Source organism: Marmota flaviventris, chromosome 3, assembly GCF_047511675.1.
Source record: "Marmota flaviventris isolate mMarFla1 chromosome 3, mMarFla1.hap1, whole genome shotgun sequence".
NCBI lineage: Eukaryota > Metazoa > Chordata > Mammalia > Rodentia > Sciuridae > Marmota > Marmota flaviventris.
The window spans coordinates 18,564,296-18,592,065 of record NC_092500.1 but is presented as its reverse complement, the minus strand read 5'-3'; the positions used below and the strand labels follow the sequence as shown (position 1 = coordinate 18,592,065).

Below are 27,770 nucleotides of genomic sequence, written 5' to 3'. Positions count from 1 at the left end.
AATGTGATGCTGAGGATTGAACCCAGTGCCTCACTCATGCTAGGCAAGCGCTCTGCCACTGAGCTACAGCCCCAGTCCACTCTTTGTATTTTGATTGGAGAATTTAATCCATTTATATTCAAAGACTTTATTAATAGATAAAGATTTACAACTGCCATTTTGTTGTTTTCTTTTCTTTGTTTTTTTTTTTTTTTTTCCTTTTTGGTAGTTGTAGATGGATAGCATGACTTTATTTTATTTGTGTATTTTTTTATGTGGTGCTGAGGATTGAACCAAGTGCCTCCCACACCCACCGCAAGCGCTCTGCCACTGAGCTACAGCCCCAGCCCCTGTTTTCTTGTTTTGTAGATTCTCTGTTCTTTCTTCCTGTTTTGTTCTCTTCTTTTGTGATTTAATGAATTTCTGTAGTGTATTATACCTTGAATCCTTTTTCTTTATCTTTTGTAAATCCACTACATGTATTTACTTTACGGTTACCATGAAACTGACTCAAAACATTATACAGCTGTGTGGGCTATTGTAAGTGAATAATCACATAATTTCAATTGCATATGAAAGCTACACTTTCATTTCTCCTCTCCACACTTTGTTTTTGATGTCATAATTTACATATTTTAATATTAACTATTACCCTTTAAATTTTTATAGTTACACTTACTTTAATAGTTCATCTTTTAAACTTTATAATATAAATGTAAGTGATTTGCATACTACCATTAGACTTACGTTCTCAGGGGCTGTGGTTGTAGCTCAGTGGTAGAGCACTTGCCTAACATGTGTGAAGCACTGAGTTTGACCCTCAGCAACACGTAAAAGTAAATGTTTCATATTGGAAAAAAAAATACTTTCACCAGTGAGTTTTATATTTCTATGTTACTAATTAACATTCTTTCATGTTGGATGAACTTCCTTTAGTATTTTTTATAAGGCAGGTCTTCCAGTGATGATTTCCACAACTTATGCTTGCCTTAGAAAGTCTTTATCTTCCCTGTATTTCTGAAGGACTGCTTTGCTGGCTAAAAATATTCTTGATTGGCACTTTTTCTTTTCTTCCAGCCCTTTGCCTGTATCATTCCATTCATTCCTGCCCTACAAAATTTCTGCTGAGAAATCCACTGATAGCCTATGGAGGCTCTTTTGTATGTAAGATTTTTTTTTCTGTTGATGTCCTCAAGATTCTCTATTTATCTTTGATTTTTGACAGTTTGAAATATATAATGTGATGTAGTCTTCTTTGTATTGAATCTGATTAGAGACTTTCCTATACCTACATATTTATGCCTTTCCCCAGATTTGGAAAATTTTCAGCTATGATTTCTTAAAGTAAGCTTCTGTCCTTTTCTGTCTCTCTCTTCCCTTTGTGAACTCCCACATCATGAGAGCTATCACTCTTGATGCTGTTCTATGAACCCTCTTTAATCATTTTTATTCTTTTTTTCTCTTTTCTCCTCAGTCTGTATCTTTTCAATTATTCTGTCTCAAGTTTACAAATTCTTTCTTCTGCCTGGTCAATTCTGCTGGTAGTGTTTTCTACTGCATTTTTTTTTCATTGTATTCCTCAACTCTAGAATTTTCGTTTGGTTCTTTTTATTATTACAACCCATTAAATTTCCCATTTTGTTCATTTATTGTTGCTCTGATTTTGTTAAGTATTTTCTGAAAGCTCACTGAGCTTCTGTCAAACAATTATTTTTTAATTCTTTGTCAGGCCATTGACAGATCTCCACTTGGAGAATTAAAGTTACTGGAACATTACTGTGTTCCTTTGGTAACATTATGTTCCATTCATTTCTCCTGTTCCTTTTTGCCCTGTGTTGATGTATGCATACTAACAGTAATAATAAACAACCTAGGTACTTAAAGATCCAGGTCTCTCAGTTCTATCCCCCAAAATTGGGTCAAGCCGGGAGAGGGCCCAGGATTTACTGTTGATGGTGCTGGTCTGAGAACTGCTCTTGAGGAAGCACCATGCAAACCCCTTAAGACTTAGCTGCTTAAAATGTAAGGTCGTGTAAGAATTTGAAATCAAAGCTTTAAAGACACTGACATTCTCCCACTGCCTCTCAGACATGCATGTGTTCAGCTAAAATGCACATTTGACAAAAATCAGCTTGTTGACTATCCACATATGACTGATTATCACAATGAGCCTCTGCGATGGTTTGGGCATAGGAGCTTCCGGTTATTCCTTCAATTCAGAAGACTATCCAGCTAATGTGTTTCCAAGGCAATGAAAGGAATATTTCATTCCAAGGAGCATTTAAAACAGTAAAATTTAATAACCCCCCATGTGCTTTCTAACGTAAATTCCTCATTATTTTTAGTGGACTTGCTATTTAATAGTATATGCACTTATTTATTCAATGAATATTTATTGAACATCTACCAACTATGTCTTTAGTTAACATCTGCTGCACCATAAGTGTCTTTTAAAAGTTCCCCAAAAAACTTGGCAAATTGTTGGAAAATGATGTTGGAAGTTGTGGGATCTTGTGGGGAGTTAATGCCTTACACAGCAGTAATTATGATTACAATAAAACATACAGAATGTTTTTACAATGCTTTAAAATTTTAATGTTTGTAATGATCTTAATGGGCTCCCAAATTAAAGAAGTTTTACATGGGCACAATAACAAAGCAGTAATTGGAGTCATACTTAATGAAAATAGAAACTAAATTTTGTAGAATAAGATTTATATTAAACCAACTAATTCGATTCTAATGACAGTCTTCTCTCACGTGTAGCCATATATACTCCCTTAGGACTTCTCTATGACAAATAAAAGCACATATGAAGCTTGAATAAAGCCCTTCCCAAATATTAATTCACCTTGATGAAATGTGACAGAATATTATTTTAACTTAATCGGGAGTCTGAGATCATGATCTCTAAATCAAAGAGGACTCCAAAAGATCCACCATTATATTTTTGGATTTGAATTAATAAACTGTCACTTCAGATTATTTTGATTTACTTGTTGATCTTCCGTTTTTTTCTAAAAATTGTTAAGGCTAACATGTCACATAAAGTTTTTTTTTTTTTCAGTTTTATGGATGAAAAAAGTAGCCAGATTTCTATGGACAGCTTTTCAGTTGAGAGACCCAAGTTCTGCCTGTAGATTCACTTTATTTTCTGGAGGGCATTGCAAAGGATTCCAACTTCACCTAAAAAGAAGAAAACCATTGGTAAGGGCCACACATATAATTTAAAAATACCCTTGGAGAATCCACAATGTGTGGAACCCTAGGGAATCAGTGGACTTCCTGAAGAAGCTGGGTGTCATTCAAATTTTATGGCACCTACAACTTAGTTATGGAGATAGGAGTTGGGCAGTTGTGCTATGGGTAGTCCCATGTTTTAGGATGTGCTAGAGCTATTAATATAATTATCTTCCTCTTTCCAGAGGCTGTTCACCAGGGAAGGACTTAACAGGCTTCTGCCCAGGCACACACTAGCTGTTCTGTTACTTTTTACATGACTATCCAAAGGTGTCTCAAGGAACTAAGTCACTAAACCCAAAAGAGTGGTTCATACAAATCTCACATGTCAGAATCGCCTGAGGTCTTATTGCCAATACAAACACCCAAAACTTAGCACAAATTTAGTAAATTTAGTTTGGAACTTTTTGATTTTTAGCCATCTTCCTAAATGATTCTGGTGCACATTAATGTTTGGGAATGTGTGCTCTAAGCAGATCACAGAGCTTAGATTGTCAGATCCCTAGACTAAGGTGTCATGTGATTCCATTCATGCCAAGTTTTCACAAGCCAAAGAACACAGGTCAGATACTCATTATAAAAGTGGAAGAAGTCTTGGGTGTCAATAAACCTCCTTCCCTCCTAGATCCAGAAGAAGCAAAAGTGGAAAGATGATGAGGTCTTCTATAAAGTCATATAGTTCTAAGAACCCTCAGTTCCTAAACTGGTTAGTTTGTACTCTTGAAAACCCCCTGATAAATGATAATCTATGGAATTATTTTTGTCTTTTCAGAAACAATTTGAAAAAATAGCTATGGAAATGGTAAAAGCAGCTATAGCCTCACACCTCTGTCTTACATCCCAGCCTCTGGAGTGCCTGGCGCTTCTTCACTGAACACATTGACACCAAATGAGTGTTTCAAGTGATTTTTTTGAAATGAGAAATCACAGACAGCCATACCTACTGTGGAACGTTGTCAGTGATGAGGGCAAGTTCTGTGTATTGGAGGTTACCACAGGCAATGTGAAAGGGGCATTACAGACACTTCAAGCCAAACTATCCCTTTGGACTGCACTGGCATTATGCAAGGCAGGAATTCCTGCCTGGACCAGAATCCAGAATACCTCCCTACGGGCTCCCCTCTTTGGTAGTTCCATCTATTCATTCAATAGCTCTTGAGTACCTAATATAATTCTTAGAAATAGAGCTATGAATAAACCTGCTGTGGCTTTCTGCCCAAGTCTAGATGGAGAGACAGCCAAGTGAACAATTATAAAACAACAGTGAGAAATCCTCTATGAGAGGAATCTCCAGGCACTGGAAGACAAAGGAAGGGTCTCCAACCACTCTTCCTACAAGAAGAGGTATCTACACAGGACTTAAAGGTAAACAGGTTGTGGACATCTCTAAAAGGGCCTGGGAAGAACAGTATTTTAAACAGAAAGAATTACATGGGCAAAAGGCCAGGAACAACCAGAGAGCACAGGAACTAGAAACTGATCAAAATTACTAGAAAACAATTCAAAGGGTTGGGGGGGAATCAGGTATGAAAAAGGTAACTTTGTGATTTTTTTTTAAGAATAGCTATTATAATTCTATAGCCGAGGAAGAGTAGACGGCAATAGATGAGCTACTGGGGAGCTGAGAATGGAGACAGAACTAACTCTTTAGGAGATGAGATTCCAGGCAGAGTGATATCACCTGGACACTTGGAGGAATGGGATGAGAGGCACCTGAGAGTGACAGACCAGGTGTAGAAAAGTGGTGTAGAGAAGGGAGATGGAAGGGAGTCTCAGAGGGTAAAATGAACTCTCAAGGCAACCTCTCCTTTTTGCCAAATTCTTCTCTCCCGATGATCCCGTGGCTTACGTGGGGATGTCTCCAAATCCAACACGTAATAAATCTCCTGTTGTTCCTATAGTGAGGTAAGAAAACACAACCCTGTGTTTCTGGGAAAGAGGGGTAACTACTTACTGTTGATGGAGTCCGCCAAAATCTTAATCTGCTGGGTGTTGTCCAAGACCTCGATCCTCTGGGTGTAGGGGTCATAACGCACTGAGAAGGGTCGAGGGATTGTGGCAGCAAAGTTCCTGAAACCAAAACTGCAGGTCAGCTTTTGGAGAAAAGTCTCTTTTTTCCTGTGGCATTTCCCTTCGTTGTTAACACTGAAGCCTCACTAGAACAGGGGCTTCCAAAGCCAGGGCTGAGAACAACATAGAACTTTAGGGAGATCCTCTTGGGGAGCCTTCATGATGCTGGAGGAAGGTGAGGCTCCCGGAGTGAGGAGGATGGAGGAGAGAACTAGAAATGCCAAGCAGGAAGGACTGAGGGTCCTTGAGAGAGAGGTGGAGGTGGGAGTCATTTTAGGGCAGAGCAAATGGACTTGTGGGCCAGAATTTTACCTTTAATTACTCCATCTAAATGCACCAAAGGCTGACATACTCAGCCTCAGAATTCCAAAGGCCTACATGTCCTGGGTCCATCACCTGATGGTTCTAAGCTATTTCCTAAAAGTGGTGACAGTGACTATCAGGACATCCATGTTGGGTAGACCCTCTGCTCAGCCTGTCTCCTGCTTGGATGAGAACCTGGTTTGAGGGTTGCAGGGCTTGTAGGCAAAGCTCTCAGCTCAGAGGCCCGAGAGTCCCAGAGTCCTGAAACCACTCTGAGGCCTCTTGCTGAACTGCCTCTGGGACTGACCCCTTTCACTAGTTATCGATTCAATGCCTTTTTTATGTCAGGTACTATTCTAGGGACTCGAGAAAGAGCAGGAAACAGAAAGCACAAACATTCCTACCTTTATGGAGCTTAAATTATAATATGTTAGAAGTTCAGAAGTGCTAGGAAGAAAAATAAATCACAGAAGTGCTGAGGGAATGGTTGGATGGAGATTTTAAGTACAGTCAGGTACTGCATAGACATATTTTGGCCGATTATAGACCATATATATAACAGAGGTCCCAGAAGGTTATCCAGGAACTGGAATATTACTCTTGCCAAGTGACACCATAGCCATTGTAATGTCATAGTGCCACATATCACTTATGTGTTTATGTTGATGCGATGTCAAAAAACCTACTACTCAACCAGTCATACAAAAGTATAGCAATACAATTGTGCATAATACAAAATACTTGGCAACAATTATGTTACTATGCTACTTTTCTATGTATTTACTATACTGTACTTTTTAATCATTATTTTGGTGTTCTTCTACTTGCAAAAATAAATATTTTAGTGTAAAATAATATTCTGTGTCATGCCAAGCAGCAGCCTCATACATCTCGGCTTTATTATGCCTCATAGCAAGAATGTTTGCATCATTTTCTCTGGTGCTTGATTAATCTTGTGTTATTTTGTTCATCAAGGCCTTAGGAGCCATGGGCTGTGCCTTGTATGTGCCATGCAGCTGCAGTGTGCAGTAGGCTTCACCATCTAGGTTATTATGTATGTACGTGCTATGACATCAATGACACAATGACAATCACCTAGTGATGAATTTCTCAGATACGTGGTTGGTTGATGCATGATTGACCATAAGAGATGAAGACAAAGAGATTAAATTTGGGGAAAGATATAAAGGAGGTAAAGAAGCAAGTTATGCAGGTATTAGAAGAGCAAAATGAAGAAGGTATTTCCTGTGGTTGGAAGACTTCCCTGACTGATTTGGTGGGGTGGGTGGGGGAGACTTTTTGGCCACTCTGCACACACAGGGTCCCGTGACTGGACTTGGTGTCTACACTGAACAGAGACCTGATGTCAGAACAGTCTGAGGGAGTCAGATGTCCAACAGAGAGTGGAAAGGGATGAGGGTGGGGAAGTTCTGCAGGCTGACTGCCCACAGATCAGCATCACCAGCCCGGGTCAGGGACTCCCAGAGCTAAGGACCCACCTGGTCACCACCTCACCTCACTTTCTCCTTGGCATCACTGAAACTCTCAGCCACGTAATACAGGGGCTGGAACTCTGTGACCTTGTATGTCTGAGTCGCTGTCGTCTCCAACTCCAGGGGGAGGAGTTTCGGCTTGTCAGATAAGCAGTACTGCAGGCACCAAGTGAAGGGCTTTCCGTTAAATCAAGATCAGGGATCCTGTTCTCCCCATAGGCTATTTGCACATCTTATTTTACCTTGATTCCTTCTACACTCCACCCAAACACAGTCAGCCACATTATTTTGCATATACTAGATTCATCTAAAATCCTTCTTAGCTCATCTAAAACCCACAACCAAGATAGGAAGTGGTAACTCATTCCAAGTACTTTCAAGCAAAGAGATCAACAGGCACTGTGGGAGCCAACCACATCTTCTGGCATGTGTTTGCATCCATGGAAAGTTGCATACACAGGTCAATCTTAGGATCAGGAGTTTCCTCCTCCCTAGGGCCCTGTGCACTTGCAGTTGAACTTCTACCTCTGACACCCACAGTCATAATCAAATCATAACTGCTAAGGTACCAATCATTGGATGATGAGCCTCCCATTGCATCTCAAAATGGATACACGGGGCCTTAACAATACCAAGAAAATGAGAATGGTCTCCTCTACTCACCATTTTTAAATCCATTTCTGGTTCCTGTTAGGGTCATACCTGTAATTCACCAAAGGATGACAGGAGCCCAGCACCATATGCCTTTATGGAATCCCCTTGCTTGCAGAGCCCAAACTCCACGGTGAACCAGTAAATCTGGAATGGAAAGCCATGCTGAGAGCATACCCCAAGTAAGGAGAAGGTACCAGATACCCTAGGATTAAGGAAGGAACTGCCCAGGTAGGAGCCTGTGTGAGTCTGTTCTCTGAGTCAGTGCTGCTCGACCTCACTTCTCTGTATCCTGTGCCTCACCCTACCTACTCACCTGTTGAATCAAGAGTTGGCTGAGTCCAAGGTATGATGGGAAATACACCTTGATGGGCACTAAGGAAGTCTCCTAAAGATAGCACCAATAAATTCCTCTAACATGGGAACCTCTCTTTTCTTTTCTTTTTGATTTTTTTCACTGTGCCATAAACTATGATGATATGTCCCTAAAATGTTCTGAAATTGGTAGGGTTTGTCAGGTAATTCCATCAGGTCTAGCAGTGGGTGGTAGGGGACTGGGTGGTGGTGGAATCAATGAGGGGCGCATCCCATTGTCCATGCTAAAACTTGGAGTGTTGCTAAAGTCAACCACTGTACTTATCTCCCCAAATAACCAAGTCCTTTCCCCTCAACAGTTCCTAGTCCAACACGTCCTAGATGCCTGGCCTGGGGAAAAGTGTCTTGGGGTTCTTGGCTTAGAAACTGGGGAAGGATGTGTTGAAATTGTGGAGTATAAAGGAAGGAAATCACCTACTACGCAGATTTGCTGCTTCTATAGCTTCAGTGAATGAGTGTCATTATAGTCACATGGGAGAGAGAATGAAGAGCCCACCCCGTTCCTACCTTGTGTCTGAGAAAAGAACCTAATGTTGGCTCCACTATAAAGGTGGAGATGTGAACATTCCCTCTTCAAAGTTGTGAATCCAGACTACTTCACAGCACACTTTAGACCCAAGGCATTTTGATTAGCATAGCCAGTTGTTATCTTTAAGAACACTCTGTTTAAAATTCTGTGTAAACATCTACATGCAGCTGCCTCCAAAATAATCCAAGAAGGAGAAATCAAAATGTGAGGCTTCCCCTGGGCAAATGGAACCCACTGCATTCTGATTCCACCCCCCACCCAAATAGCCTGCCTTCCAGGAAAGAGCAAGTTTTTAGGCTCTGAAGCCACATCACAGCACTCCCACCATCCACCTAGGGGGAGGAAAGACTCACGGTGGCGAGTTTCTCGATGTACTCATCAGGAGCACCCAAAGAGGCCAGGCCAATTTCCTGCATGATGGAGAAGCAGAGTCACCAACTCAGCCCATCCCAACCCTACCCTCGGTACCAGGCTGAGGCTTGACCACAGAAAGGTCACGAGTGGCCAGCTGTCTTCAGAAAGGCCCAGATGGATCCTGTGTGTTCTGTCAAGTCTTCCCTGCCCACACCTCATAGAAGCAAAGATCTCTAGAGCCCGGGGAACCTTTCAACATCATTTGGTTCTTTTGTGCTCACTTTACAAATGAGGTACAGAGAAGGGAGGTGACTGTTCATGGTCACACAGGGCGTTGGTATCTAAGACTCTTGTTTCCAGTCCAGTGATTTTTCTCCCATAGCAAACATGGACATTCCTGGAGTATCAGATGAGGCTTAATCATGTACCTCGGGACACCACAGGAGAACTCAGATGAGTGTGTGAAACGCTTCCAGGTCTAACACCCAGCTGGAGAGTTTGAAATGTCATGGATCATTTCTCATCACAACTTCAATTGCAGAATTCCTCTCATGGTCTCTTGGTTTGTCAGTGTGTGTGTATGTGTGTGTGTGTGTGTGTGTGTTTCCAACTTTATGCATTCCTTCCAAAAATATTTATTGAATGCCTTCTGTGTGCCTGACTATGTACAAAATTGACACAGATTCTTGACTTTGTGGTTTGTATATCTATGCATATACATAGATATGTGGTACCCTGAATAAGTTCTTTGGAAAGAAGAGACAGAAGAAAAAAGGGACCAGGAAGATTACAAGTTTCAGGGAGTCTGGGAGAGGTGCAACCTTAAATGGGGTTTCAGAGGAAGCATCATTGAGAAGGCAATATTTGGGCAAAAATTTGAACAAGATCATTGGTTCTACTGATCTCTGAGGAAACTACATTGTTGGCCAAGCACACAGACAATATAAAAATTCCTTAAAGTGGGGAAATACAAGTTGGTTCAAGCAATAGAGAGGGAACCAGCGTGGCTGAGAAGGGATTCAGAGTCAGATTATGTCAGACCATTTTAGGGCTTGGGCTTTTCTTTTCAGAAATGGGAAGCCATTCCAGGGTTTTGACCAGAGAAGTGGACAGGATCTGACTTATGTTATCAAAGACTCACTCTGGCCACTGAACAGGAATGGGCTGTAGGGATCACAAATAGAGGCCGGATGCCAGGAAGGAGGCTATGATGTCAACAGGGTAAAAGATGACAGTGGGTGACTGACGCAGGGTGTAGCAGTGGACGTGGTAAGACATGGTCAGGCACTATGCCTATCCGAAAAGTAGAATGCACAGAGGAGACTGAAAGATTAGTCGTGTGGTAAATGAAAAAGGAGGTGATAACATTCTCCTGTGCTTTTGGTTTAAGCAACTGGAAGAATAGAGTAGCTGAGGATTGATATGAGGATGTTTGTAGGTGGAAGTTTGGACAAGATTTGAAATTTAGTTCTGGACCAGATGATGGAAATATCTAATTAATACCCAAGTGGAGCTTTTGAGTAAGCAGGTGGATATATAAGCCTGAGTTTGAGGACTGCAGTCTGAGCTGAGGACATAAATTTGTTCATCATCAAAGTCAAGAAAGTATTCAAAACCATGGGATTTGGTGAGATCACCAAAGGAATGAGTGTAGGCAGATAGAACTAATAATTGAGACAACTTTGAAGCAAGAGGATACATGGTTTGCATTTCTTTTTTTTATTATTATTTATTTTTTAGTTTTCGGCGGACACAACATCTTTGTTTGTATGTGGTGCTGGGGATCGAACCCGGGCCGCGCATGGCAGGCGAGTGCGCTACCGTTTGAGCCACATCCCCAGCCCCTGGTTTGCATTTCTATATCCCTCCTGCACCAAGCCCATAGCCTCAACCCCACTATGCTTAGAAAATGCTATCAAATGTAGAGTAAATCAGATTCAGATATTGTCCTTAACCTGGCTCTCCCTCCATTGTCTCCATTCCAACCACCTTTCCAAAAAAGCCATAATCCCAAATCCAACAAAATCCATTGATAAATCCAAGATCAAAATGGTGCCCAATTTTTTTCACTACCATTCTCCCTGAGCTCAGAGCTGGCCCCCATTATTTCCCTGTGCTCCATCCCAACCCCAAACTTCCCTATAGTGAAAAGCAAGTTCTACCTTTAGGTCAAAAAGGAATGTTCTCATAGAACTTTTAAAATGTCTCCTTGCCTGTGGATTTTCCAGATCAAAGGTGGAACCATGTGACACTGATGGCCCCACAGCTCTCATCTGTTGTACATAACTGTCCACGCCTCTGTGGGGTCCCCAAAATGGAAATGGCTTAAGGGGGATTGACACTTACTTAGCCTCTCACTTGGCAGAAGAATTTCTGGAGGTAAAAATAGAAGTATCTATTCTCCAAAGAGAAAAGTGATAGTTCTCTAATATAGTAACTAGTCCCTATTCGAAGCTGTCCTGAGTAATCAATACTATCTGGACAGCTGTAACTACACTGTCAGTGAAAGTGCTCCCAGAATTAAAGTTAACTAAGCTGTACACCCTCCCACTTTTAAAAGTCCAACAATCTCCAAATTCCATTAGCTCCCCCAAACCTCACACAGAAGTAACAAAAGCTTTGTCTGTTTAGAGAGTCTGTGTCTTACAAGAACAGTTCTCCCAGACTTAGTAAGCAATGAGTTTGGCTTTCTGTTTTGTCCATTTGTTTCAAACATGAAGTGGTATCCTCTTAATTCATCAGTGGAAATATTTATTTCTTCCAGCTGACACAAAAAAATGATTATAATATTCACACTCAATCCCACTATTCTGAAATTCAGACTTGGCCTGGCATTTCCTCATGGGTTATTCTATTTGATCCTCATTCTTCATTGTGAGGAAGAGAACTGTCAGGGAAGGCTTCTTACTGATCAGATCTGTGCAAACAAAGACAGGGTACCCTGGCGATCACAGAGCTGAGCATTGGTAGGGTTGGATCCTCTGAGTGCATCAGAGCCATCATGCCACTCAACCATGATCCCAGCTACCCCAAGCCTGGTTTTAGGCTGCCTTTCAGTACCTGGAGAGAATTAGTAGAATATTTTCATTCACCCCAAAAGATTTTTCTTTTGAGTTTGCTCATCACTGTAAAAGATGAATCAAGGTCTAGATTGCTGCTTTGATGATGGTGAGGAGACACTGGGCTCTTTAATTATTTACATATTTATTTATTTTTTTCAACTGTAAGTCAGGTCCTTGGCATTTGATTCTCAATAAATATCATCTTATTTAATTCAAATACATACACCAATGCCTGGTGTATGTACTTGTATGAAAGTCCGTAAAGAAAATGAGAGTGGAAAAGTACTAGGGGAACTTGGAAGAAGGCAAGGTGATGTCTGCATGGGAATCAAGGAGACATTCACAAATGAAAGGCTCTTAAACTACATCTGGTAGGATAACTAAGATAAGTAAGTTTGACCGTGCACAATATGATTTGGAGGATGAGCGATTCATCCTGGATGATGTCCCTAAAATGGGTATTTAGCCAACTCCACAGACCCACACACCCCTCTCAGATAGGATCACAGGACTAGACCAGGTTTCCACTCTTGCAAAGGATATGTAAGGCTCTCTCTAGGGCTCAGCTCATTTGAGAAATCCAGGCCCAACTCTATAACTAGAAGGGGGAAAATAAATCCATTCCTTACCTGGGAAAATTGGGCAAAGCTGCGATCTGAAAACAAGGGCACATGTCCCAAGAGCTCATGACAGATGTCACTGAAAGACACAAAGTAGAGTTTGGAGGAGAGGAGGGTTAGGCCAGGCCAGAATTCATCTTTCTACATGAGGAATGGGCAGAAAGAAGGTAAGTAACTCCTTTAGGCTAATGCCTTCACTCTCACGAATAAGTGATATGCAGAGTGTGAGGTCAGTTGAGAAATGGAAGAAAGGCAAAGGAAAGTAAGGATCAGGCACAGGGCAGGGCACAGCAGCCAGGGGGCATAGGGATATGTCCACTAGGGTGTAGGGCAGGACCTAAGAGCCTCTCATACACCTAGGTGAGCTGTGGGTCATAAGCACTTTCCCATTCCAAGTCTTCTGTATGTTCAAATTTGGTCATTTTGGACGGAGAAAATCCTCAGAATAGACGGGATTCCTTCCCTGTTAGTATTGCCATCAAATAATTCAGACAACTAGTCCTGAGGATCAGCCTACAATGATCCTAAACCTTGTTTCTGGAGCAGAAAGGGTGACACCCACTGTGGCTAGCAACAGGCGCTGGAGGACAGTACTCACGGTTCAGGGGTGTACATGGGCTTGGATCCGTGTCTGATGTACTGTGTGCAGTGGAACACGCGGAAGGCCAGGCCATTCAAGAAATCTCGGGAAGACAGCAGGCCAGCCACTGGTCGGAGGCGGAAGCCAGTACAACCTGGGAAGCAAAGAACAAAGACTCAAACCCCTTTGAGGAGCAGCCAGAGGGTCCTAAAGACCTCCAGGTAAGAAAGCAGTACCTGCACCTGCCCTGGAACAGGTACTCTGATGCCAAGCTGGTTTGGCTTCACAGCTCTACCCCACTGTTTTATGAATGGCTGATTTGGGTCAAGTAAACACATTTCTGAGCCTCAGTTTCCTCATCTGCAAAATGTAGATAGATAGTGCTTAAGGATATTTCAAACATCACGAGAGTGCTAAGTACAAAGTACTTAGCACAGAGCTTAGTTCACTGGAAATACTTAGCATATTTCACTTTTATTATTGCTTGTTAGAGTTGAACACTTACTTACTAATTCTTATTTTTCCAGTGTTGGAAGGGAACGTTTACTCTGTTGCCCAGAGGAAAGAGAATGGAAGGAATAGTTCCAGTTTCTCTGCTGTGCCTCACACAGTCCACCCCAGGAGGAGCTGGGACCTGACTTCAGTATTGGGGAAGAAGAAACGAGGGTTGTGACTTTAACCCTTCCCCTGGGGCTCCTTCTTCATTGACTGCCCACGGAGCAACACATTCTGGTCTACTCTTAGCTATGCACTGTGAATTGGCAGGCTAGTTTCCCTAACCAAGGACAAAATACTGGGAAGTCCAATACGGGATTGACTGGACATCTATACCTGCGTATCTTTTCTTTAAAACCGACATTGTGGTCACCATCTCTCCAGGTCCTCTGTCATTCAATTTGTTCCATACTTAGAAGGAGAACAGTAATCACATTGATAATGATAATAAGAATAGCTAACACTCTAAATGACCTGCCATATGCCTGACACTGTTCCGAGAACTTTACATGTGCTCACGGATATTTGCACTGACACTGAGATAGACGCCATTATTATCCCCCTTTATAGTGGAAGACGCTGAGACACAGAGATTGAAGCTCTTGTCACAAGCCACAAGCAGTCTGGCTTCAGAGGCTAGTCACTTAATTATAATTATATAATTCCCCAAATGCTAGTATTACTGTTTTATTATTCTTATCATTGGCTAAAGATAATAATCAGCTACAGAATGTCTTCAGGACCTCCTTTCCTCTTCCCTCGTGTTCACTGTATCTTCAGGCTAAAGCTTCTTCTTGCTCTTCTCTTTATCTAAGGAGACTCTCTCAATAAAAAAGATCCCCAAACTCCTATAGCCCAACCTGTCCCAGCTACAACATCCCTCCCTGCCATCTAGTTTCCTGGAGCCTCGCCCCAGAGTCTGCACAGTTCATATGAACAGAAAATTCTCAGTTGCTATAAACCTGCACTCTGTCTTCCTACCTTTTCCCTCAGTCTACCTGGCACATAGTAGGTATTCCGTACGTGCTGATTGTTTTATTTTGTTTTTTTCTGGATTAACACCCTCTTTGCAGAAGGGAGAGTACCTCTCTCTGAGCCACTCAGAGGCAATTCAGTCCAAATTCCCCAAGCAGCCAACACTAGGTGCTGCTTTCATGTGCGACATCTTATTTCACTCTGATGACATCCCTGTGAGAAAGGCTAAAGGGTTGACAGAGTCTCCATTGAACAGGTGGCCACACTGAGGCAGGTTTACCCAGCTAGAGAAGGTCAAGGGCAGGATTCATGTCCGAGGCATAGACCACCCCACATAGGGCATTTACACAAATACTGCAGCCATCTCCTGAGACCAAACCTGCAGGGAGAACCCTCACTGGGCACCTTGAGCTTTGTGTATAATAAAAAAATAAAAATTTAAAAACAACAACAACAACAACAACTTCAGGGACAGATGTAGGGCATTACTACCAACTCTCTGACCCACTCTGGCTTCCAGGTACCACCCCTTCCCGCTCCTCTCCCCCAGCCCTCCCGCTCCCTCAGGACCCTTGACCTTGGGGAGGACTCACTCTGCAGGAACTGAGAGACATCTTCCAGCTGGGGAATGTTGTCTTCACGGAAGCCACAGTACTTTTCCAGCAGAGGGAAAATGTGATTGTACTCATAGCAAGCGTGGGTTCTATACAAGGACTTCAGGGTCCTGAACACCGTCCCCCACGTGTTCTTCTCTTCCTCCGTGTATTCCACCCGAGGGATGGGCTGCCCACTAGAACACAGACAGGAAACAGGTGTCTCCAGGGGACCCGGCAGAGCAGACAGGGGAACGCAGGCCAAGTCACCAAGAGTCGAGCTCCAGGGTTTGTGGGCTGCCACCACTGCCTAACTTCAAAAGTTATGTGAGCAGGGCACCGTGGCACATGCCTGTAATCCCAGCAGCTCGGGAGGCTGAGTCAGGAGGATCGCGAGTTCAAAGCCAGCTTCAGCAAAAGTGAGGCACGAAGCAGCTCAATGAGACCTGTCTCTAAGTAAAATACAAAATAGGGCTGGAGACGTGGCTTAGTGGTTGAGTGCCCCTAAATTCAATTCCTGGTACCTATCCTCCCCCCAAAAAATTATGCAAAAAGGGAAAATTCCACTTACTGATATAGAAACATTATCGTGTTGGTTTTCCTGGCGCATGAGTAATTTGATTAAACAGCAATATATGCCCTCACTTCACTGCTGACACTGGGAATTTTGCTCTCACTGTGGGAAATCATTTGGTCCTGCTGCTGTTCTCTCTAATTGTTTACCTGTAGGGGCCAGTCAGGTAGCCAACAGGTATAAAGTGGCAGGTATAGGGTGATAAGGAGGAGGGTGCTGAGGCAATTCCAGAATGCTTCCTCTTTCTAAACAAAGATACCTGACTTCAGTTAAAGCAACACAGTGCCTTGTGTTACAGCAACTAACACAATTAACCCTGTGGGCTAAGCTGGATCTGATAGGTGGGTCCTGGGTCATGAGTTTCAAACAGCTTTCTTGAGTGGGTGTGTGCCTGGTGAATTTGGTATTTCTACTCCTGGGAAGTTACAAAGGTATTTACCTGCTAGGAGTCCACAATGTGTATATGTAAATACTATATATATAAACATATGTGTTTTGTCAATACAAATATATTTCATATAAATGCATACAAGTGTATTGTATGTGTTTTTTATTTATCAGTTTAAAAGAAAAAATTCTAAATCAAGGGTAAAAATTAAATAAAGAGTGAGACAGGTAAATAAATACATGCTAAGGTATAGCCAACACCGAGCTTGACAAAATACACACACTGGGCCCTGCCCCACGGGTTCTGAATGTACTGGGTGAGGACGACCCAGACTTTGGAATTCTGATCAGCTCCCCAGGTGACTGTTACGTACTTTGTCATTTATTTGAAAGGCCCTGAGCTGTGTTCTGAACAGTGAAAACAAATGAAAACAAAACAAAGTCTGGTCTCAAAGACCAGTGATGTGTCCTGGGCTGTGGGCCTGTTTCCCTCACAGGGGACACAGTCTAGGACAAAGTCAAACTGTTTACCTCGGAATTTCAGATCAGGCTCCAAATTTGATCCCTCCTGCCCTTTCAAAGTTGTAGCACATCCAAGGAAACTAAAGTCAAGTCACTGTTATTTTCTACAGAAATATGAGCAGGGATTAGGGGGAAAGACATGGTTTTGCTTATGAATTAAAAGCTAGACAAGCTTGGAGGATCTTGTGGGGACCATCAAGGACTGTGAAAGAACATTAGGTGAGCCCCTCGGAATGCACCATTATTTTAGAGCCAAGTGCTGGCACTTGGAGGCGGAGGGGGGAAAGGCTTTGGAAATGAACAGAAACTGGTTCAACACTCGTCTGCCCTTTCCTGGCTATGTGTCCTCAGGAAATTTAATAAACCTCTCTGAGCCTCAGTCTGTGCAGCTGTTACACAGGTTAATGGCAATAACTATTGGTAAGGTATGGATAAGATTAAGTGAAATACTAAGGGCAAAGTCCCTAACACTGGTATTGACAAAGAGCAACCAGTAGATTGTTGATCATGACCATTATAACTGATTCTCATTTAAAAAGAAAGGCATCTGATATTTCCTTTCTTTTTTTTTTTTTCTGTACCAGGGATTGAACCCAGGGATGCTTAACCACTGAGCCTGAGCCACATCCCCGGTCCTTTTTATTACTTTATATTTTGAGACAGCATCTTGCTGAGTTTCTTGGGGTCTTCCTAAGTCGTTGAGGCTGGCTTTGAACTTGTTATCCTTCTGCCTCAGCCTCTGAAGCTACTGAGATTATAGGTGTGTGCCACCATACCTTGATACTTCTGCAACAAATTTCAAGAGTTAGTAGCATCCAAAGCACCAAGATGTCCCCCTGGTCAAGATTTGCTATTCTAGGGACCCAGAATCTGTTCCTTATTCTTTCAGTAAAGTACCCACCTTCCCTGTCAGTCTACAATGTCTGGGTACAAGAAGGTTCCATTCCCCATCTTCAGAGGTAAGTGTTATAACCAGATGTGGCCAATGAGAGAGTCCTGTTCCCTGGTCACAGTGACTGGCTGAGGGATAGACAAGTCCTGGTCAGAGCTGATGAGACTCAACCACGGAACTTTGACTTTGTTGGAAAGAACCCAGGGAACCTCTCTCTATTGGGTCAGCCTAGAGGTACTAGGGTCCATCTTCAGGAGAGGTGAGGTCAATGCCTGAAAACCATCTAGTGCAGAGGCCACTACAGCCAGAGAGAAAGAGAGGGGGGTGGGCCCTGAGTCCTAGGCCTGCCTGTACCCAGCTGTCAGACACCACAGAAGTATTGAGAATAACTTTAGAGGTAAAATTAAAAACCTAAAAAATTTTATCACCTATTAGTTATATGACCTTGACAAGTTACTTCACCTTTTTAGGCCTTAGTTTTCTCATTTAAAAATTGAAAGTTATTACTAAGACTGAAAAAAAAAAAACATACGCAAAGTATTTAGCAAAACCCCAAGTACACTGTAAGGACATTTCAAATATGATCTGTCCCCACAGACTCTGAAGGAGGACTCTTGCCTGTGCCTGATATGGAAGGACAAAGGTGAGGACAGAGAGAAGTCACCTGTTCTGTGATTCCTGGCTCAGCAGAAGCCACGGCCCAAATGGGCTTAGATCTGACCAAGGGCTGCCAGGTTCTGGATCTTGCTACTCTCAGGAGTTATTCAGAGAAGGAACGTTCCCCCATTTTCTCTAAAGGTCTTTCCATTGTTTTCAGGTTAACTAGGAACTCAGTGACCTCAGTGTACCAAGTCCCAGCACCTCGGTTATCTCAGTGATAATCTCATCAGAGCTGCTGAAGTACTATCACCTTAGTACTCTGCCCACCTTTTGGGCCTCTTTCTGTGCATATCTTTGCTCATTTCCTTAACTCAGGGATGGCACTGTCCCTCCAAACATAAGTTTCCCATGGTAGGATTGATGGAGTTCATGAGGACTGAAAATAGCAGAACCATTCTCTTCCCAAACAACATTTTTGATATTTGCATTCTCTTTTGGCTAAGTTAGCATCGGGGAGGGGCATTCAATCCTGAATAGAGAAAAACATCCTAAAATTGCCCTTCACAGCTGGGTGAGACCAGACAAAAATGGAACTCTGCTGGCCCCAAACCTCTCATGATTCATTATTTCAGTAAAGCCGCCAATTCCTTCCTGAATACAAACGATCCTCTTTTTTTCCTTCAATGTGGAGAAGACCAGAGGCTGTTTCATTCAAGACTGAGACGTTTTGTAATGATTTCAGACACTGTGTCATTAGGCAACAAAGTTTGGGAGAGAACTGAGGCCTAGTGCAGTGGGTAATTTTGTTTTGTCTGGTAGCAATTTTTTTTTAACATGTGCTATTAAAAGGAGGGCCTAAACATACACACACACACACACACACACACACACACACACATGCATACACCGTGGCACACTCCATGCTAGTATTTTCCAATCAAAAGCAAAAGAGATGTAGGCTAGGGGAAGGCATTTCTCTTATCTTTTCTGCAATAGGTGAGACTTACTGGCGATAGTTGTAGGCAATGTCAGCAAACTGCTTTCTTCTTGCTCGGTACACAGGATCTTTAAAACCCTAAGAGAGAGGAGACACTTGATTACTCAGGCCTTTGTAGGAAAAATTTAGCTTCTCTATAAACACCTTGAATGGGGGCTTCCATGCTGGGCAGTGTGAGTCTCCTTCATCTGATTGCACCCTAAAAATACAGTCTCATTAAACTTAGGGTGAGCTCACGCCAAACACTCTGAATGACAAGTTATCAGCAATACCTTCAATTAGGCAAGACCCACCCTGCAGTGGGATTCCAAGGTCTACAGGCACACTCTGTTCTTAAAGAAATCTCATCCACAGCATTTTTCCCTTCTAAACCTGCTAAGTCAGGCAAAGATAGTAGGATAGACAGCCGGGTTGAAGATCACAAGGAGCACTTCCTTCCTGGCCAATGGAGCATGTTCAGCACGGCCTCCTAACTGCTTGATAGATAAATAGGTACCTGCTTATAGCAATTTTTAAAGATAACCTTTATTGAGTTCCTACTAAGTGCCAGTCTCTGTGTGCCAAGGGGTTATTGTATCCACAACTCTGACAACGAACTTTCCAGGTAGACCAATGCAACCATCTCCTTCTTTCTAGAATAAACAGCAGCTCAGAGAAATGGAGTCATAACAAAGGCCAGGCCAGGACCCGGATCACTCAGTTCTGAGCCCTTTCCAGTGCACTTCAGTCACTTGTCAACCTTTACAATCTGTCAGGGGCCCAACCAACTGAGAAATCCATCTCAGGACATCAAAAGGATGATAATGGCTTCTTCTCTGAGGCTGACTGGCAGCCAGTCTTTTTAAACAATTTCCAAGCAGAACATTTCCAAGTGAATAGAGGACAAGTATGTCTTCGAGTGTTGGGGGGCGGGCAGTAGGGCACATATTGAGTGGGCAATGATTGCAATTGATCAAAAGGGCATTTTCCAAAAAAGTTTACTATAATCTGAATTTTGGTGAGACACAGACTGGTACATCATCTCAGAACTCTGCTTGGTTCCCTCCAGTAAGCCTCACCGTCCACCACTTTACCTTGCAATTCTCTGTCCCAATGACCCTCCAAACCACAGCATTAATGAATTGAAAGTTAAGGCTTGTATCATGAAGCTCAGCATTTAAAGAAGGTTTTTTTTAAGATAAATAATTTCCTGATTTTCAAATGTTCTTTTGTTTGCTGGATTGGTTGGCTGGGTTCTTTCTTTCTTTCTTTCTTTCTTTCTTTCTTTCTTTCTTTCTTTCTTACTTTCTTTCTTTTTTATATCATGGACACCAATAATTATGAAGAACCAGAAATCAATGAATGCAATAAAATTTCCTCAGAGAGTCTGGAACAGAGGATCTAGCATGCAAAAGGAACTACGGACATCTGCTGATGGACAGAAGTGGGGGTAGGAACCTACTTTGTTAACTAGGGTGAATTTTGAGAAATTGAAAAATCCAAATACTTCATAGAAAAGCAAAAAAAATATATGACTACACATTTTTAAATGACAAACCCAAATCCCAGTTACTATAGTAAGTGACTACTGAGTTTAGAAAAGATGCCATGGATCTAGAATGTCCCCCTAAAGTTCATGTGTTAAAGGCTGGGTTCCCGGCTGGTGGTGTTATGGGGAGACAGTAGAAACTACCTGGCAAGTCTACCTGGCAAGTCGTTTCAAGAAGGTCAGGCCCAGCTAGAGGAAGTAGGACAGAAGTGTTCTTAAGAGGTATAGTTTGTCCCCGGCCTCTTCCCCTCTAGCCCCACCCCACCCACCTCCACTCCCACTCTGCTTCCTGACTGCCATGTAGTAAGTAAACAGCTTCCCTCCACCATGCCCTTCTTCTGTGATGTCCTGCCTCACTACAGGCCCAGGAACGATGGAGGTAAGATACCATGGACTGAAGCCTCTGAAACCATGAGCCAAAAGAAATCTCTCTTCTTGAAAGTTGATTTTCTCAAACATTTTATCACAGCAACGGAAAGCTGACTCTCACATGGCATGGTGATGATGATATGCAATCCTATTGTCTTCCCTGGAGAACTGACTGGTTTGGAATCATTAGTTTAGGGAAGCTTAGGAAACTGGGAGCTTGAGACTACCATTGGGTGTTCTACCATTGGGCAAAAATAAGTTGGTGTAGAATAATGTTGTAAGAAAATCTGGATTCCCGGGTTTTGGGCTTTTTGGTTTTTTTTTTTGGAGGCTATTGTGAATAGTTTTCCTAATGTCTCTTTCAGTGGATTCATCACTGATGTATAGGAATGTGTTTCATTTATGGGTGTTGATTTTATATCCTGCTACTTTGCTGAATTCATTTATTAGTTCTAGAAGTTTTCTGGTGGAATTTTTTGGATCTTCTAGATATAGAATCATGTCATCAACAAATAGTGATAGTTTGAGTTCTTCTTCTTTACCTATTTGTATCCCTTTAATTTCTTTCTTTTGTCTATTTGCTCTGGCTAGAGTTTCAAGGATGATATTGAATAGATGTGGTGAAAGAGGACATCCTTGTCTTGTTCCAGTTTTTTAGTGGGAATGCTCTCAATTTTCCTCCATTCAGAATGATGCTGGCCTTGGGTTTAGCATATACAGTTTTTACAATGTTGCAGTATGTTCCTACTATCCCTAGTTCTTCTAGTGTTTTGAACATGAAGGGGTGCTGTATTTTGTCAAATGCTTTTCTGCATCTGTTGAGATGATCATATGATTCTTGGTTTAAGTCTACTAATATGATGAATTATGTTTATTGATCTCCGTGATGTTAAACCAACCCTGCATCCCTGGGATGAACCCCACTTGATCGTGGCATTATCTTTTTAATATGTTTTTGTATGCGATTTGTAAGAATTTTATTATCTATGTTCATCAGGGATATTGGTCTGACATTTTCTTTCTTTGATGTGTCTTTGCCTAGTTTTGGTATCAGAGTGATATTAGCTCGTAGAATGAGTTTGGAAAGGTTCTCTCCTTTTCTATTTCATGGAATACTTTAAGGAGTATTGGTGTTAATTTTTCTTTAAAAGTCTTGTAGAACTCAGCTGAGAATCCATCTGGTCCCGGGCTTTTCTTGGTTGGTAGGCTTTTGATGGTGTTTTCTATTTCATTTCATTGCTTTTTTTTTTTTTCAAAAGTCAGTGCTTAAAAGTCAAAAAAGCATTTAGTTGTGTGGCAGGATTACCGGACCCCCAGTGCTGTGCCCTGGAAGCATAACTCCTACCCCAAGTAGTTTCTCTTCCTTTGATGCCTTCAGCTCTCTGTTTCATTACTTGAAATTGATCTGTTGAAATCATGTATGACCTCCTCATTCAGTTTGGGTAGGTCATGTGTCTCTAGAATTGCATCAATGTCTTCAGTAGTTTCTATTTTATTAGAGTATAAATTTTCAAAATAGTTTCTGATTATCTTCTATATTTCAGATGTGTCCATTGTGATATTTCCTTCTTCATCTTGTATTTTAGTAATTTGAGTTTTCTCGCTTTTCCTCTTCATTAACATGGCTGGGGTTTATCTATCTTATTTATTTTTTCAAAGAACCAACTTTTTGTTTTGTCAATTTTTTCAGTTGTTTCTTTTGTTTTGATTTCATTAATTTCAGCTCTGATTTTAATTATTTTCTGTCTTCTACTGCTTTTGGTGTTGATTTTTTTTTTCCCTAGGGCTTTGAGATGTAGTGTTAGGTCATTTATTTGTTGAGTTTTTATTCTTTTAATGAATGTTTCAACCTAGGTGTCCCTCCATAGATGAATTGATAAAGAAAATGTGGTATATATACTCAATGGAATATTACTCAGCTTTAAAGAAGAGTGAAATCATGGCATTTGCCAGTAAATGGTTGGAGTTGGAGGATATCATGCTAAGTGAAATAAGACAATCCCACAAAACCAAAAGCCAAAGGTTTTCTGTAATATGCAGATGCTAGTTCACAATAAAGTGAGGACACTGGGGAAGAATAGCATTACCTTAGATTAGGTAGAGGGAAGTGATGGGAGGGGAGGGGAGGGGATAGGTAAGGTAGTAGAATGAAACTGACGTTATTACTGTATGTATATATGTGACTGCATGACCAATATGATTCTGCAATATGTACACTCAGAAAAATGAAATTATATCCCATCTATGTATGATATATCAAAGTGCATAAATGCAGTCCACGGTCATGTATAACTAATTAAAACAAATAAAATTTTTTTAAAAACCAGAGAATTAAAAAAAAAAAAAAAAGAAAAGAAAACCTGGAATCGTGATTTGACTTCCAAGCAATATTAACATGTGTACAAGTAACCCACCTACTGGACTAAACAGAGAACACTTATCTGTCTACATGTGCATGCTTAGGACTCAAAATATACATTTAAATATAAACTTAATATTTGTCATTCTTACTGTCCATCTTAACAGTCAGTAGAAATGTCATTTCTAGTCCCTAGCTATAAAATGAACACCTTTGCTCCAGGCACCTTGGGGAATGTGTGTATATTTTGATCTAGAAATGAGGACAATTATTCCCACTGGGCCATTTGCTAAAGGGTCCTTAACTGCAGAACCAGCACCTTCATCAGGGTTTTCTGATCCTACCCAGGCTGGCAATTGAGATTTGAGAGCTGAATGAGAGGATCAGGGAAGCAAGAGAAGAATTCCTTTAATCAGTGGATCCCCGTCTCATGCTGCCTCCAGAATAGGATGCCCATGGCCATGTCTCTTCCCCATCTGGCTCCACGGTTGACCTATAATATGCTTTGTGGCCTAATGTTTTGCCTCCTGTGAAAACAAAAGCTTAATACAAGTTGTATGTCTAGCATCAACTGTGTCAGAGGGAAAATAAAATTATATAAATGAAATGGTGGAAGAAATACACCAAGCTCTAATAAGTGTTACTTGTAAGTAGTGGGGGCCATGTTTTATTCTTCTACACTATTTGTGCATTTGAAGCTTTCTACAGTGAGTATGAATTTCTTTCATAATTTGGAAAGAAAGCAAAATAATATTAAAATCCATCTTAAGTCATCTTGGGAAAATGGCAGAAGAGTCACATAACTGAGCTGCGTGAACACACCTATATCATATGCCACACAGACTTTCTACGTGAGAGAGTTTCAACCAAGGCCTTTTCCAGCTTTATGTTACTATTAGCCTGCAAGGAGTGCCCACCAGGGAGATCCCAGGGAGTTTTGCCCTCTCAGTGACTAATGGCCAGAGAGATCTCTGGTCCTGAAGCCCAGCCTCTCCACGAGTTGGGCTTGCATCTTTTGGGCTGTCAGGTGACCCCGGAGTCTCTATGGCCATCCACATGAAATGCTTTCTCAATGAAGCTGCTGTTGGTGACAACTAATCACCCTGTCTTGATTTAGATAATAGCAGCAATTTTGGTAGCACTGCATGTCATTTATTTATAATCACCCTGTCTCAATTAAGCTAATAGCAGCAATTTTGGTTGCACTGCATGTAACCAAGTATGTTTTGACAGGAAAAATACATTGTTGGTGAAGGATTGGTGAGGGAAAGGTGGCAATGAGGAGGAGAACCAGGGGAAAGAGCAGAGAATTTGACAGGATGCAAAATTATAATATTGCCTGAAGTCTTCATACGGTTCCTTAAGTTCAGAAGTTTGTTATTTGCAGGTACGACTTTGGCAGGATGGGAGTGGGACTGGGGGTTAACAATATAGAAAAGTCTCCCAAGGATTCTTCTAGACTGAGTCATTTAGTTCATCTTTCTTGATATTCTAACTCAGAGTAAACTCCAGAAATGCCATCTTTAGGATAAGTGAGGAAAAGGACACAGGTTTTAAAGTCAGACAGGCTGGCTTGGAATCAGAACCCATGCATGGACTCCAATGTTGGTTGATTTACCTATCAGATCCTTGGTTTCCTTATCAATAAAACGGAATCGTTAATCGTAGGCACCTCACAGGATTGTGAGGCGCGGATTCAGTAATGGAGAGGGCATGAGGTAAAGTTCTGAGCACAAAGTATGCACTCAAAGTATGATACATTTGCACAAAATGATGGGAAACTCCAAAACCTGAGGGGTGCCTCTCAGCATGCACAGAGGGGATTCTCTGGAATAGGTTATAGAGTCCCACCACCCACCTTAGGCCTTGTAAATGACACCTGCAGAATTCTCACTTTGCTATTCACGTTTCAGGTGGGCCAGTAATGAGAGGATTTTCACATTTCATAAGTACCCAGGGGACAAGAGTTTCAAGCTGGTATTTACTAGGTGCCTTTCATTCCCACCCTGTAGACACTGGCCAGAGGAGGCTTGCAAACCAATGGACAGGGGAAACGCTGACCATGTCCCTGCCCCAGCTCACTCCAGGTTGCTGTCCTGGTCACTACTGAGAAGACCAAGAAGCCTATTGTGGAGAGGATTTGGGTACCTGGCTGGTCAGGCCCATGCGCTGGGAGTCAACTTCTCCCCACTTTCTTCCTTGGTGTTCAGTAATCCATTTCCGCCCATTCTACCTTCCAAACATCCCTGCGACCTTCTTCATTTTCACTGTTCCTCCTTCATTGAGGCCGCTTTCCCTTCCTGCCTGGACTTCTGTGTCTGCTGTCCAGGTGGTCTTTCACCTACCCTCCAAGTGGCTTCTCCAGAGCCTGCTTGCCCCCTCTATTTCAGCCCAAAGAGACTTGGAAGACACAATATTCGAGGGTTATCCCCTCCTTAAGAACCTCAAAGGGCTTCGCATTGCTTTGCAATAAAGTCCAAAGCCCTTCGCACAGTCCACCAAGCTTTATGGGATCTGGCCCTGTCTATGTCCCCTGCCCTGTGCTGGGCCACTGCTGTTCTCCAATGGGACTCCCAGTTGTACTGGTCTTTTTTTCAATTCCTTAAACCTGCCACTCTTCCCCACATGAAGGTCTTCACACATGCTCTTGCTTATGACTTGGATTTGATCAATGAGCAACAACCTCTTCTTTCCATCTTGATTTAAATGGCTCCTTTAGAGACCTTCTTTGATTTCCCCAAAGTTTATTGGCTTCCCTCTGCAACATCTGCATCTCTCCTTTTATAGGGTCATCACGCTTGTTAATTACAACCAAACACAGGACCTGTTTGTCTTCCTTATCACTTAAGGAAGCCCACTTGGAATATCCCTGAGTAGTAACTATTAAGGGTGAATTTTACAAAAACTTGGTGATTTGCAAAACAAAATCACCCTATGTCTTTTCAATGTCATCTCAGACCCTTTTGCTGGTGTGTGTATATAATCTTGTGGCCTTATGAGCTCACTGTCTGACCTTGGAAAACATATTTACTTACTTATAAATTAAGAATCTTCAAAGTGAATGCTGACTTTTAGATTAAAAATTGCAAAATGTTTATTTTAGGGTTAAGTTGAAATTGATCTCCATCTAGGAGAAAAAAAGTCATACTTGTGACTGTGGTTGCATTGCCTGGTGGACATTAGTCATGGGTGCAACCCTCTTTGTGATCTGATCCAGGGTTCTGTTTCCTATTGACTATACATACTTTGGTGTCCCGTGTCCTTTGTACCAGCTTCGTCATATCTTGACGGTTCCTCGTTAATGAGTCAAATGGATCAAGCACAGGTGTTCACCGTGTACTTGTGTTTCAGTTGTTTTTAACTCTGAAAACTAGGCCTTGGCAGAGCAGCTAATAAGAGGGCAAGGGCCTTTGATGACTCAGCTGGATGGTTGACCCTTAGAACAGACTGTGACAGCCCCAGGTGGAGAAGGACAGAGGGCGAATGAAAGAGGAAAGGAGAGAAGCCCTGGAGAACATATCCTGTTCCTGGGGAATTTGCTGGTGAGCAGGGAACTCAACACCCACACGGTGAAAGCAGTTGGAGAGACTTGGCTCAAGATGTGGAGCTCCACACAGAAGGACAGTTATGGTGGCTGGTGTTTCTCCCCCGACAGCCCCCTCTAGTGCCATCTTCACAAGACTGAAGCACAGGCACCAAGTCAGCTGGGTCAGGGGACCCCCGGGGTTCAGCTCTGAGTGGCAGAGACTGCTGGTGCTCCCCAAGATCTGTCCTGCCTCCTTTATTTAGGGCGCATTGCTAAGCACTTGACTTCGTCTCCTGTGTGACTGGTACTAGCCCCATGGCTGAGTTCTGCATGGGAGAATTTGAGTGGAGGGATGTGAGCTGTCTCCAGCGTGGTCCAGAAGAACTTTCCAAGAGCAATTCTTGCTCCCTCTTTCCCCCACCCCAGGTTCTGGAAGAAAAGGAAGGGCTCTGGGGAGCAGCCATGAGGGCTTGGTCTCTGGAGTGTAATGCAGCTTCTCCACTGAGCTACGCTGCAAGTACATTTTTATTGGTTTAGGCTGTGGAGATTTGGGGCTGGTTTGATAGACAGTTAGCCTACATTGGTTGTTAGAGGGCTCAACTCAGGTCTCCCCCTTTCTAGAAGGCCTCCCTAACCCTTCCAGACCACGGTGTCCGTAGAACTAACAGCACACACTGACTTCTTAAACCAGGTCTGA

The 27,770-nt window shown here is 42.2% G+C and overlaps 1 protein-coding gene across 1 annotated transcript in view; it reads right to left on the bottom strand.

Annotated features, from left to right (window-relative positions):
- Positions 1–3,121: 3,121 nt before the first annotated feature.
- Pah (phenylalanine hydroxylase) overlaps positions 3,122–27,770 on the bottom strand; it is a 68,297-nt gene continuing 43,648 nt past the window's right edge. Inside the window, exons 5-13 of the mRNA XM_027928816.2 lie at positions 19,302–19,369; positions 15,320–15,516; positions 13,275–13,410; positions 12,686–12,755; positions 8,994–9,050; positions 7,788–7,883; positions 7,108–7,241; positions 5,174–5,289; positions 3,122–3,165 (exon numbers count right to left, since the gene is read on the bottom strand). Of these exons, the coding sequence (XP_027784617.2) occupies positions 3,122–3,165; positions 5,174–5,289; positions 7,108–7,241; positions 7,788–7,883; positions 8,994–9,050; positions 12,686–12,755; positions 13,275–13,410; positions 15,320–15,516; positions 19,302–19,369 (918 nt within the window). The remainder of the gene's footprint in view (positions 3,166–5,173; positions 5,290–7,107; positions 7,242–7,787; positions 7,884–8,993; positions 9,051–12,685; positions 12,756–13,274; positions 13,411–15,319; positions 15,517–19,301; positions 19,370–27,770) is intronic.